Source organism: Myotis brandtii, unplaced genomic scaffold (genome assembly GCF_000412655.1).
Source record: "Myotis brandtii unplaced genomic scaffold, ASM41265v1 scaffold569, whole genome shotgun sequence".
Taxonomy (NCBI): domain Eukaryota; kingdom Metazoa; phylum Chordata; class Mammalia; order Chiroptera; family Vespertilionidae; genus Myotis; species Myotis brandtii.
In genome coordinates this window covers 900,665-914,029 of record NW_005370127.1, presented here as the reverse complement: position 1 = coordinate 914,029, position 13,365 = coordinate 900,665, and the positions used below count along the sequence as shown (strand labels likewise).

Sequence of the window (13,365 nt, the reverse complement as noted above, 5' to 3'; positions counted from 1 at the left end):
CAGGCGGGGAACGTTGGAGTCTGCAGTCACTGGAGCAAGCAAGCCTCCCTGCTTGCTTCAGTGCTTGGCTGCCGGCTGCCATCTTGGCTGACAGTTAATTTGCATAAGGATATGCTGATTAGCCAATGGGAAGGGTAGCGGTCGTACGCTAATTACCATGTTTCTCTTTTATTAGTGTAGATTATCTTTGACGAAACAACTTAGTATCACTCCTCTACCTTCATGTGTAAGTGTCTGGTTCCTTTTAGGCAAATAAAATTACTAGAGGCCCAGTGCACAACATTCATGCACTGGGGGGGGCATTCCTCAGCTTGGCCTGCGCCCTCTCTTGCAGTCCGAGACCCCTGGGGGGGATCGGGCCTAAGCCAGCAGGCAGACATCCCTCTCACAGTCCAGGGCTCTAGCAGTCCAGGACCCCTCATTCCTTACCACCTGCCTGCAGTAGTGGGCAGGAGAGGTTCCAGCCCACCGCTGCGCTTGCCAGCCGTGAGCCCAATTTCTGGCTGAGGGGCGCTCCCTCTGTGGACCACCAGAGAGCAGCTCCTGCATTAAGTGTCTTCCCCCGGTGGTCAGTGAGTGTCATAGCAACCAGTCATTCTGCCGTTCAGTTGATTTGTATATTAGCCTTTTATTATATAGTATGCTATTATCACTCTCATTCCTTATTTTCATTATTGCTTCTGTTACTCCACCCCTTCATTAAAGTCTGGGTCAGTTTTCTTCTCGCTGCCAAATCCTACCATTATCCTGGGCAAATGGAAAACCGTAGAACACCCATCCAACAACCTATCTTACATCTAAAATTTCCTTATCTTTAATGATGTCCTCTACCCCTCTTCAGGGACCCACTCCCACAACCACATCCTAGACCAGGGATTTTCAACTGGTGTGCCACAAGAATTTTTAAAACATGCAACACCTGACTATTTAGTCAGGAGTCAGACGCACTGACCTCTTTTCCCTTAGATTGTCAAATAAAAACAAGAAAACAGCCAACACAATAGCCATCTGGTGTGAATGAATAAAAAGTATACGTATTTTTTTTGGTCAGATTGGCAAAAAATATAATCTATTTTTTGGTGTGCCACAGAACTTTAGCAATTAGCTTATATGTGCAATGAGATGAAAAAGGTTGAAAATCGCTAAGATTGTCAAATAGAAAAATTACAACAGTCAACACAATAGCCCATTGATGTGAATGCCCTGTCTTGAACCATAATACATAGGTCATATAACAGAGTTGTATCTTATTGGTCATGCCACATAAGGTTGCATCTAATTGGTTAATTCTTGGTACCAGAAATCCTTATATACAAGTATAGGCACCTGATTTTTTTTTAAATCACTTTGGAGTAAAAAGGATAGATAATTACTATTATTATTATTTTTGCAAACCAATCAAAATTATATCTTTTTATGATCAGATTAGCAAAAATATATATTTTTGGTGTGCCACCGAATTTTAGTAATTAGTTTAAAAGTGCCATGAGATGAAAAAGGTTGAAAATCACTGTCCTATTTGCCACCCAGAAATCACAAAAACAAATTATCTCATTCTCCAGCCACAGCACCTATGCTGCCAACATTTTCACTCAGTGACATTCCTACCCTTGTTCTTAATCCTACTAGACCTGAGGCCCTGAACCTAACTGTCCCCTATACCTGGGCTCCTGAGCATTAAAGAGAAAAAACCAACATGATATAGAAAAATGTTAGTTACATGCAAACAAGTGGTTAGAATAAGATGGAACTTGGAGACATTATAGAAAATAGGTGTACCTTTCATCTACCTTTCATCTAGCGCCAATATTCCACCTTTGTGTGGAAATTACCGAAAAATCAGTACAGCGGTCTGGTAGGGTTAAGAGGACACCATTAGTAACTCTAGTTCCTTGCGTCCTTCACTTCTAACCACCAGCTCTTTTACTTTCATTAATTTCACTATCCCTCTTAGGAACCATTCTGTTGCCAATATTCTTAATTTCTTTGCCTCATGAATATAACTAATGTTAACTCTCACCACACCCAGGCTGTTAAGTACTGCTGAAGAAAAACCACACAATCTTGAAGAATGATTATATCAAGCTCAGCAGAGCTCTTTAAACTTCTGTAAAAAATCTAGGCATAGGGTACAATGACTTATGGCAGAAGGGCAAAAGTAAAAAGTACATGAAAGACAATTTATTTAAGAAGTGTTAAGAGTTGGTGGCCTCCTTCACAAAAGAAAATAAGAGAATTACGTTTTGGACATAATGAATTTAGGATACACATGGAGATGTCCAGCAGAGCTGAAGATGCCAGTATGGACTACAGAAAGACTGATGTATGGCAATCCTCACATTATTTTATATTTACTAACCCATGACAAAGAAAGCTAACTAATCTCTACATTTAGATTTCAATTATAAACATTCTTTTTACCAAATTTGTAAATGTCAAACCAACAAAGAATATAGTACAGCATTTGTACACAGGAGATAGTACAGTTTTTTTAAAAAAAGCATTAAATAAAGTTATCCCTTGTTGATAATGCAGTTCTACAACTATTATTGGGAGAAGGTCTCAAGTGACTTTCCACTTCTAGACTATAATGAACAATCAAATCTACATGATCTTGGCTTACACTCACTTCATTCTGAATTCACATGTTTTAAATTATATCTATCTGTTAAAATGTGTACACTTAAGATTAGAGTACTTACTCGGTAACCTTCAAGGTCTCTCATTTGGATCTGCAATAGAGAGAGATCCCTCAAAATTTGCAGATTATCTTTATCTAATTTCAGGGCATTTCGGTAACACTTAATAGCTTCATCATATTTCTTATCAGAACGCTGCAAGAGTCCATATACATGCCAACCTATTAAGTTAAGGAAATACAGACATTCACAGGTACTAGAAAATACTATGCTACATACCTATCTAATATAAAGCTTACTTTAACGAAATGGAATTTTTGTCTGAGATCTACTTCAGAATGACCTGGGGTCAGAGGGAAGGGGACAGTGAGCAAGTGGTAAAAGATAACATGAGATCAGCCTTGACTGACAACTGTTAAATTATTGAAGCTAGGTGCTGGGCACATTCACTTACTATGTACTAGTATTGAAACAGAATATACTAGTATACAAAAATTATCTTTTAAAACGAGTCTATATTCAATCAATTCTAAAACAACATGTAACCATCATTTAATTCACCAATGATATTAAAAACCACAAAATTAAATTTTTATTTATTGTATATTAAATTCTTAGCATATCTTGGAGCCAAAACCACTACCATACTTATACGCCCTCTCTCTTTGCTCGAGAGTAAGCACTGAGATCGGACTCAAGGGTCCTGGGTTCAATTCTGGTCAAGGGCATGTACCTTGGTTGTGGGCACATCCCCAGTAGGGGGTGTGCAAGAGGCAGCTGATCGATGTTTCTCGCTCATCGATGTTTCTAACTCTCTATCCCTCTCCCTTCCTCTATGTAAAAAATCAATAAAATATATTAAAAAAAAAAAAAAAAAAAAGAAAGAAGTATTTAGTATTTTGAGAGAACCCTAAGCTAAAAATGTGAAAACATAACTAAGACTATTGATGTTCAATACTGGCCCATAGATGAATTAAATGTAAAAACATAAGAAACAGGACAATATGTGAAAAGGTTATTAATAAATATATAAATAAGCAAAACAGAAATGAATTTCAATGATCCAACCTTAAAAAAGTATTTTTGTTCTTTTACAAGCTGGATACTAGACAGAAAAATACAATTATGAGTATCAGTGAAAATAGCTATGTCCCTATGCAAATGAAACAAGCTGAAGAACCAATATAATATCACACTTAATACTAAATAAAATGTTTTAAAACAAATTTCCTCTGAATTTTTCTTGTAAAGTTTCTTAACAAAAGTTTAAAGAACATAAATTTTACTATACAGGTTTACTACACTATACAGGTTTGTAAGTTATCTGGAATGATGTGAAATATCACTAGTTTATGGATGTATAGAAAAAACAATGAGGTTCAAGTCACATATAATTATCAGCACTCTTCTCTCACAATAAGCACAACTGAAATACATACATACTGTATAGAGATTCTCTTTAAAATACTCCAATAAATGAGGCATAGGGGACAGATAAACTAATACTACAAAATGTTGATAATTATTGAACCTGAGTAATTAGTACATAGAGTTCATTAAATTCTCTTCTACATAGGATTGAATTTTTTAATTAGGAAAAAACACTAATAAATTGAAAATATATATATGAAATTAAACTACTCAACCACTGCAAAAGGATACAGACATGACTCTTGACATCATTACGAAGTCCTTTACGAACAAATTCATATGCTTCTTCTTTTTTTCCTAAACAGTTCAATGTTAAGCCTTTCATAGCCAAAGTCTCTGAAAAATATTTTTAACCTCTATTTACACATGAAAGATTCAAATTATCTTAGGGTTATTTTAACATTTGACACCTGCCATGCTTATATTATTCATCTTTTTAATCCCATAGTTAGAAGAACTTCTCTCCAAAAACTGCATTTTAAATATTTGCTTAAAGTTTAGCCCACGTCCTTTTCTGAAATTCCTTAGGTGGGGACTGAGTTGCTAAAATGCTTTCTGCTCTTTAGAAGACTCTTTAAAGGGGGTTGAGATGATTCTGCTGAGAAAAGGTAACACAGCAGACACCTGAATCCTGTTGAGCTAAATCTATACAGCAGTCCACCCTTCACCTGAGATCAATTCGAATCAAGAATCAAATCCCAAATCTGACTTACACCCCACAAAACAATCTACCTTAACAAAGAGAAAAAAAATCACCTTACTCAACACTGGAATAGACTGCATTGTTGGCAAGTTTATTCTAACTAATCCTAATTCGGCTAATTAATACCCTTTTACCTTTCAAGGATACAACACTGGATGACAGGAGTGGCAACCCAAAAATATGTTTAAAGTAATTAATGAAAGATGCTTTAGATTGAAATAACTCTCTGAATAATCCCCCCAAAAAAATAATCCACAAGGGAATCAGATAAGAACAATTGTTTTCAAATTAATGTCTGTGGATTCTTGTTTTCAGAACATGGTGATAGAACAGTCCAAGCTCCTATAACCAAACAATTTTTTTCTGTTTATACATAAAGAACTTCCCTACAAGCTTCCACTTACTAGTAGATAATGGTTCCGTAGTGAAAAAGTTTGAAAACAAGTTTAAATTTCTAAAATTCTATGAAATGAAGACTTCTTTCCATTTCCTTCAAAGAATGTTTTCAACATTAGAAAGCAGAGCCGGGTCAGCCTATTTTCCCAATAAGACAATTTCAAGAATTACCAAAGTCTAATATTCAGTGACCTCAGTTAACTTTGCTTTGCTATAGGACCTTAATTTGTGTATCTAACCTCATCTATCCTTTTAACAAATACTAGTGACCAGTGAAAAACGATGAGACAAGCAAATGCAAACTTATTAATACCAGTGCTAGAAAAACAACTCAAGATAAACAATCTAATGATGAATGTCATATTTATATATAAAGGCCAGCAGATATATAAAAGACATCTACCAAAAATAAAATGCATTTGACTGTATCTTTATACTACTTCTGTATTGCAAATATTGTCCTAATTTTATACATAGGAAATCAAAGAGTAAACTTAAGTTCTAGTCAAATAGATGAAATCACGTCTATAAAAATATTGGCATATACTCCAACTGTTTCCCAATTAATCAACCAATAACCTCTCATCTAATAGTAAACACTCTATATGTATATGTATATGTGTATATGGACTTAAACAAAATAGAAGTAAAGTAACCTAGAATAAGACTGACATGAAATATAACTAAAATGTTAAATATTTATACACTAGAGAGCTACTAGGCCATGGAATCTGGGAAGTATTCTTCTTTCACTGTTAGGAATCCTATCTGTCTGATTTTAGGATTAGATTTCCCCAAAGCAATCTCTCACAGGTAAGACAATACCTCCATGTTCAGCAAATTTTGGATTCGAAAGAATCATCTTGCAAAACTTGAGGCCATTTTTATATTGCTTCTGTTCATAACATTTCTGTAAAGAAATATAAACAAAAATTATTTTATAAAATGAATATACACGAAACAACTTTTACATAATTCAAGATCCAAAGTGAGGTTTAAAACATATGTGACGGAAAGATTTTATGTCAATTTATATCACTTACTAGAGGCCCGGTACATGAAATTTGTGCGGGGGGTGTGGAGGGGTGTCCCTCAGCCCAGCCTGCACCCTCTCTAATCTGGGACTGCTGGCTCCCAACCACTCACCTGCCTGCCTGCCTGATCACCCCCTAACCGCTCCCCTACCAGCCTGATCAACGCCTAACTGCTCCCCTGCCAGCCTGGTCCCCCGCAACTGTCCTCCCCTGAAGGCCTGGTCGCTCCCAACTGCCCTCCCTTGCAGAACTGGTCGCCCCCAACTGCCCTCCCCTGCAGGCCTAATCGCCCACAACTGCCCCCCCTTGCAGAACTGGTCGCCCCCAACTGCCCTCCCCTGCCGGCCATCTTGTGTCCACATGGGGGCGGCCATCTTGTGTGTTGGAGTGATGGTCAATTTGCATATTACCTCTTTATTATATAGGATAACATGAAGTGTGTTTCTGTTACCAAACTGTTGTAGTGTCTGAGCATTTTCACTTTTACAGAAGACAAAGAAAAAACAATACACTTAATAAACAGGGAATTTAATTGTCAATCAATACTGCTACAACTTTTTAAAATTCAAAACCCAAAAGCAAAAATATATGTGATAACGACAGAAAAATACTAGAAACTGCATTAAAAGCCTTTGGTACTTCAAGAATGGAACCAAAAGCCCAGCCATTGTGGCTCAGTGGTGGAGTCTTAACCTATGAACCAGGAGGTCACAGTTCAATTCCCGGTCAGGGTACATGCCCGGGTTTCAGGCTCCATCCCCAGTGTGGGGCAACTGATCAATGATTCTTTCTCATCATTGATGTTTCTATCTTGCTCTCCCGCTCCCTTCCTCTCAGAAATCAATAAAAATATATTTAAAAAAAAAAAAAAGAATGGAACCAAGAAATACACACTCAAAATACTGCTATTTTTTGAGCAACCCTATTTTGAGTGTCTACAGAACTTGCTATAACTCATATTAATTCCTTAAGGTAGATGTCATTACCTCCACCTTACAGATCTGGAAAATGTTCATAAAATGTGTTTATAAGTGATTCAGCTTAGTTGCAAACTCTGGTGTGACTCCAAAGATCATGGTCTTTCCATTATTAGTCTAATGTAAGTGTAAGCAACCTCTTTATTCCTAAACTAGAGGCCCAGTGCACAAAATGCGTGCACAGGTACTGTCCCTAGTGGCTGCCTGCTGCCTGCTGCCAGCCAGGGCCTTCCTTCCCCCAGCTGCCAGCCGCCAGCCAGGGCCTTCCTTTGTTCCGCACCGCCCCCTGGTGGTCAGCACACGTCATAGTGAGCGATCGAATTCCTAGTCGGTCGAACTCCCTAGGTGACACTTTGCATATTAGGCTTTCATATATGTATACTAGAGGCCCAGTGCATGAAATTCGTGCACGGGGCAAGATGCGTGCGTGCGTGTGTGCGTGCGTGTGTGTGTGCGTGCGTGTGTGTGTGTTCCTCAGCCTGACCTGCACCCTCCCCAATCCGGGAGCCCTCAGAGGATGTCCTACTGACGGCTTAGGCCCGCTCCCTGTGGTTCTCTGCTCTCTGCAGGGCCTGCCTGCTCCACACCGCAGCGAATGCCAAGCAGGCCATGCTGGGTGCTGCCTTGTGGGCTGCTTCCCTGCTCCCAGGTTGCCGCGGGCCATGCTGGGAGCTACCTGCGGGCAGCACTTGCCTGCTCCCCAGTCGCCGAGGCAACGGCCAAGCAAACCGTGCTGGGAGCTGCCTGCAGGCCGGGCTTCCCTGCTCCCCGGTCGCCCTGGCGACAGCCAAGCAGGCCATGCTGGGAGCTGCCTGCAGCTGTGCTTCCCTGCTCCTGCGTTGCCACAGGCCGTGCTGGGAGCTGCTTGCCTGGGAGCTGCCTGCGGGCGCGCTTGCCTGCTCCCAGGTCGCCATGGCGATGGCCAAGTAGGCCGTGCTGGGAGCTGCCTACCAGTGGGGCTTGCCTGCTCCCAGGTTGCCGCAAGCCATGCTGGGAACTGCCTGTGGACCACGTTTGCCTGCTCCCAGGTCGCTGTGGCGACGGCCAAGCAGGCCAAGCCGTGCTGGGAGCTGCCTCCTCCCTGCTGTCAGTCTCCACGGAGGTGATGAGGTTAATTTGCATACTCACTCCTGACTGGCTGGTGGGCATTGCGAAGGTACGGTCAATTTGCATCTTTCTCTTTTATTAGTGTAGATAGACTGGAAGCCTGGTGCACGGACTCATCCACCCGTGCGAAACCGGTTCTCCGACATCCCCCGAGGGTTCCCAGATTGTGAGAGGGGACAGGCCAGGCCGAGGGACCCCACTGGTGCACAATCAGGGCCGGGGAGGGACCGCAGGAGGGCTCCAGGGCGTGTCCGGTCCAACTCACCCAGTCCTGATCAGCTGGACCCCAGCAGCAAGCTAACCTACCAGTCAGAGCGTCTGCCCCATGGTGGTCAGTGCTCATCATAGGGACTGGTTGAACAGCGAACGGTCGGACACTTAGCTTTTATTATATAGGATGCCACCAACCAGGCTAAGTAATCAGTGACTGTCCTCCACAGCCACTGATCATGAGAACATCTCATCTCCTTTCACTCACATTCTCACTTATGTTGTTACTAGAGGCCCAATGCATGAAATTCATGCAAGAGTCAGCCTTCCTTTCCCCAGCTGTCAGCACTGGCTTCCCTCTGGCACCCGGGCTTCCCTCGCAGCCCCGGCTTCGTCCGGAAGGACGTCTGATCTAATTAGCATATTACACTTTTATTATTATAGATAGTGTTCTTTCTAGTACTTATCCCCATGGTAGGGCCTCTGCACTTGTGTTTCTTCTACCTGAAATGTTCTTCCTCAGGTCTTCCTGTGGCTAATTCCTTATGGTTTGAGTGTCACATATCACCTACCTGACCACTCTATTTAATACTGACAGCTTTCTTACTTGCCCCCACCCCGCCCGACACAAACATTTTTCTCTATATATTACTCTATTTTCTACACAGCATTATCATTTCCTGACATTCCAATTTATGTGATTACTTATTTAGTATCTTCCCCACCATACTATAAGCTCCTTGAGAACAGGAATCTTGCTTGTTTTAAAACATGTTTTTATTGATTTGAGAAAGAGGGGGAGGGAGAAGAGAAAGAGAAAGACAAACATTGATTGTTGATTGCCTCCCGCATGCACCCTGACTGGGGATCAAACCCACAACCCAGGTAAGTGGGCTTGACTGGGAATCAAACCCATGACCCTTCCATGTGAGGGCCGACACTCTAACCACTGAGCAACACCAACCAGGGCAGCTCTTGCCTATTTTAAACACTCTTGCATCCTCTGGTTCTAGACAAATAAGCACTGCTCAATGAATACAGCCTACTAAGTTAAAAAACAAAACAAACAAACAAACAAAAAAAACAGAGTACCAGCAAAGGAGGAGGAAGTGATTAATCCTTGCTACAGGAGTGGGATGTGCAGGCAAGAATTAGAAAAGTGTTTACAGGAAAAAAAATGTTTGTATTGAGGTTTCCTGATTGCCTCTGGGGAAGGAAACTTAATGGTTGGGAGACAAGGATAGGACAGAAACCTGAATTTTGAACCATGGAAATATATTACCTATTCCAAAAATATTTTAAAGTAAAAAAAACAATAATAATAATAATCTGCCCTAACCGCTATGGCTCTGTGGATAGAGCATTGGCCCGTGGACTGAAGGGTCCTGGGTTTGATTCCTGTTGCTTGTTTTAAAACATGTTTTTATTGATTTGAGAAAGAGGGGGAGGGAGAAGAGAAAGAGAAAGACAAACATTGATTGTTGATTGCCTCCCGCATGCACCCTGACTGGGGATCAAACCCACAACCCAGGTAAGTGGGCTTGACTGGGAATCAAACCCATGACCCTTCCATGTGAGGGCCGACACTCTAACCACTGAGCAACACCAACCAGGGCAGCTCTTGCCTATTTTAAACACTCTTGCATCCTCTGGTTCTAGACAAATAAGCACTGCTCAATGAATACAGCCTACTAAGTTAAAAAACAAAACAAACAAACAAACAAAAAAAACAGAGTACCAGCAAAGGAGGAGGAAGTGATTAATCCTTGCTACAGGAGTGGGATGTGCAGGCAAGAATTAGAAAAGTGTTTACAGGAAAAAAAATGTTTGTATTGAGGTTTCCTGATTGCCTCTGGGGAAGGAAACTTAATGGTTGGGAGACAAGGATAGGACAGAAACCTGAATTTTGAACCATGGAAATATATTACCTATTCCAAAAATATTTTAAAGTAAAAAAAACAATAATAATAATAATCTGCCCTAACCGCTATGGCTCTGTGGATAGAGCATTGGCCCGTGGACTGAAGGGTCCTGGGTTTGATTCCTGTCAAGGGCATGTACCTTGGTTTCAGGCTCAATCCCCAGGAGGGGGTATGCAGCTGATCAATGTCTCTCTCTCATCAATGTTTCTACCTCTCTCTTCCTTTCTGTAAAGTCAATAAAAATATAAAATAAATAAAATAAAAATTTAAAAGAACCACAATGGTAGAAATACTTTATTTTAAAAAATAAATAAAAAATAATAATCTGAGTTTGACTATAGGAGTTCACCTGACATATGACAAGAAGAAAAAAGGAACAGAAGAAACTACTGGGGAAGAGGAAAAAAAGAAAAATATGTGGGGGGTTTTTTCTGACTGACCAAGTGATCTTGAAAGTAATAAATATAACAGTAATAATAATAGTTACTGAAACATTTACTATGTGACAGGCACTGGTTCTCATTTAATCTTTATTGAAATGCCAGGAAAGCCTCTGAGATGCATCTTATCTCCATTTTATTTATTTACCTATTTTACTGATTTCAGAGAGAGGAAGGGAGAGGAAGAGAGAGTTAGAAACATCAATGAAAGAGAGAATTATTGATCGGCTGCCTCTTGCATGCCCCCTACTGGGGATCAAGCCCACACTGGGGCATGTGCCCTGAAGGGGATCAAACTCAGGATCTCTTGGTCCACGGGATGATGCTCAATCCCCGGAGGCATATCAGCTGGGCACTGAGGCACACAGTAACGTGAGTTTTCACAGCTAGTCAGAGCCACAATTCAAACCAAGGTAGTCTATCTCCAATACCCAAGTACTCAAGTTAAAGAAAAGTCTTAGCTCTAACCAGTTTGGCTCAGTGGATAGAGGGCTGGCCTGCAGACTGAAGGGTCCCAGGTTCGATTCCGGTAAGGGCATGTACCTTGGTTGTGGGCAAATCTCCAGTAGGGGGTGTGCAGGAGGCAGCTGATCGATGTTTCTAACTCTCCCTCTCCCTTCCTGTCTATAAAAAAAATCAATAAAATATATATTAAAAACAAAGAAACGTCTTAAGTTCAGTAAGGAATATATATTTAGTAGAAAAGATAGATTCTTGTTTTGACTTTGATACTAACCAGAAAACCTTAGACCAGTGGTTCTCAACCTGTGGGTTGCGGCCCCTTTGGGGGTCAAACGACCCTTTCACAGGGGTCGCCTAAGACCATCGGAAAACACATATATAATTACATATTATTTTTGTGATTAATCACTATGCTTTAATTATGTTCAATTTGTAACAATGAAATTGGGGGTCACCACAACATGAGGAACTGTATTAAAGGGTCGCAGCATTAGGAAGGTTGAGAACCACTGCCTTAGACACTTAGTCATTTACCATTCCTGGGTTTGACTGTCTCATCCGTAAAAGAGGGCATGGAGTAGAGCTCAAAAATTCAACAAAATGTAATGTTAAGAGCCAGTTTGGGGAGGAATAAAATAGACAGGCATAAGCCACATAGACCATGTGATATGGGTGTGTTTATGTACACTGATAATCAATACAAATTTACTATTGGTGACAAAACACTTTGGTCCACCAACCAAACTTAAAAATAATTTTATTATAGAGACTTCAATTTGCCATGGAATTTGTTGCAGCAAAATTTTACCCACATTTATTGCAAATGTGAGATGATTAAATCATTCACCTTTGCAGCACCCTCCTAAATTCATATAAGCTTAAAAAATAAACATTACATACCCAGATAAGAAAATGTTTAGCATTTTCCAATTTATTTGGGGATAAAATTAACTCAGCAGCAGCTTTAACCTTTTTGTAAATAGAGTATAATGAATCACGGTGTTGTTTTTCATTATTCTACTGATAATATGATTAGAACTACAAGTACCCATATATAGAGAAAGTAAGTGTTCTGTCATCTTTTAGGTATAATGCCAAATGTCCTGAAATCTTACTAAAAAGTCATAGATGATTTTTCATTAATATATTTCAGATTCCCTAGACAAAAAAAAAAAAAAATCCACCTAAAAGGGGCAAAAAAAGTTCACTTCTCCAGTTCCATACTCTGAAAAATATATAAGTCTATGAGAAAAACGAAAGTAAGGATTAAATGTGAAGTTTCTATTAGCTAGGACAGAACAGCTACTATGAATTGGATACCTGCCATTGGTAATACTGAAAACATTCTGAATTTAGTATTTATAGCAAAGGTAAGCGATAGCTAAGAGTCACATAACACAAGCTCTAAGTAATAAATTCACTGTTAAAATCTAAACGCTCATGTTCAGATGAAAAGACAAACTAGAAAAAAAACAGCTACCTATTTTCAATCTTAGTTTAAAATCCACGGTCCCCAGCGTATATGAGAAAAGCACAGGCTCGCTGCTCCATGCCCCTCCGCGATGGAGGATCGGGACCCGGGGACGCCGTGGAGGCAGCGGGCCGCGGGCACACGACCTGCGGGGAACTCACTTCTCGCCGGCCCGCGGCCAACACCGCGGGGCCAGGATTCAGGTTTCTGCTCAGAAACCAAGCATATGACCCCCTCCAGTGCAAAACCAGCCAGCGCACGAAGCCCTGAACACTTTCTCGAAGTCGAGCCGGTGCAAGTTAAAAGCAGAGCCATGTCCGGTTTTATACTTCAGAAATGCAGCCCGTGCCCGCTCTCGCTTCCCAGCGGCGCTGAGTACCTCGAACACAGGCAAGGTCTCCCCCCGCGGACAGCCTGGCCTCCGGCGCCCCCCATCTTCCCGTAGCCCCGCCCCACCACAGGATCGCCCCGGCTTCCGTGGGCACCGGCGTTAACCAGCACAAAGCAGGGGATGAACACCTCCGGAGGGGAGGCCGGCAAAAGAATCGACCGGGAGGACAGAAGGAACAGGTC

At 41.0% G+C, this 13,365-nt stretch overlaps 2 protein-coding genes across 7 annotated transcripts in view; one reads left to right on the top strand and one right to left on the bottom strand.

The window, feature by feature from the left end:
• The window catches only part of LOC102254228 (N-alpha-acetyltransferase 16, NatA auxiliary subunit), a 66,369-nt gene extending 60,291 nt beyond the window's left edge, over nt 1-6,078 (bottom strand). The window contains exons 1-3 of the mRNA XM_014549742.1: nt 5,995-6,078; nt 4,302-4,406; nt 2,703-2,860 (exon numbers count right to left, since the gene is read on the bottom strand). Coding sequence (XP_014405228.1) covers nt 2,703-2,860; nt 4,302-4,406; nt 5,995-6,031 — 300 coding nt within the window. The 5' untranslated portion in view covers nt 6,032-6,078. The remainder of the gene's footprint in view (nt 1-2,702; nt 2,861-4,301; nt 4,407-5,994) is intronic.
• The window catches only part of MTRF1 (mitochondrial translational release factor 1), a 94,713-nt gene that overhangs the window by 11,575 nt on the left and 69,773 nt on the right, over nt 1-13,365 (top strand). The gene's annotated exons all lie outside the window — the stretch shown is intronic.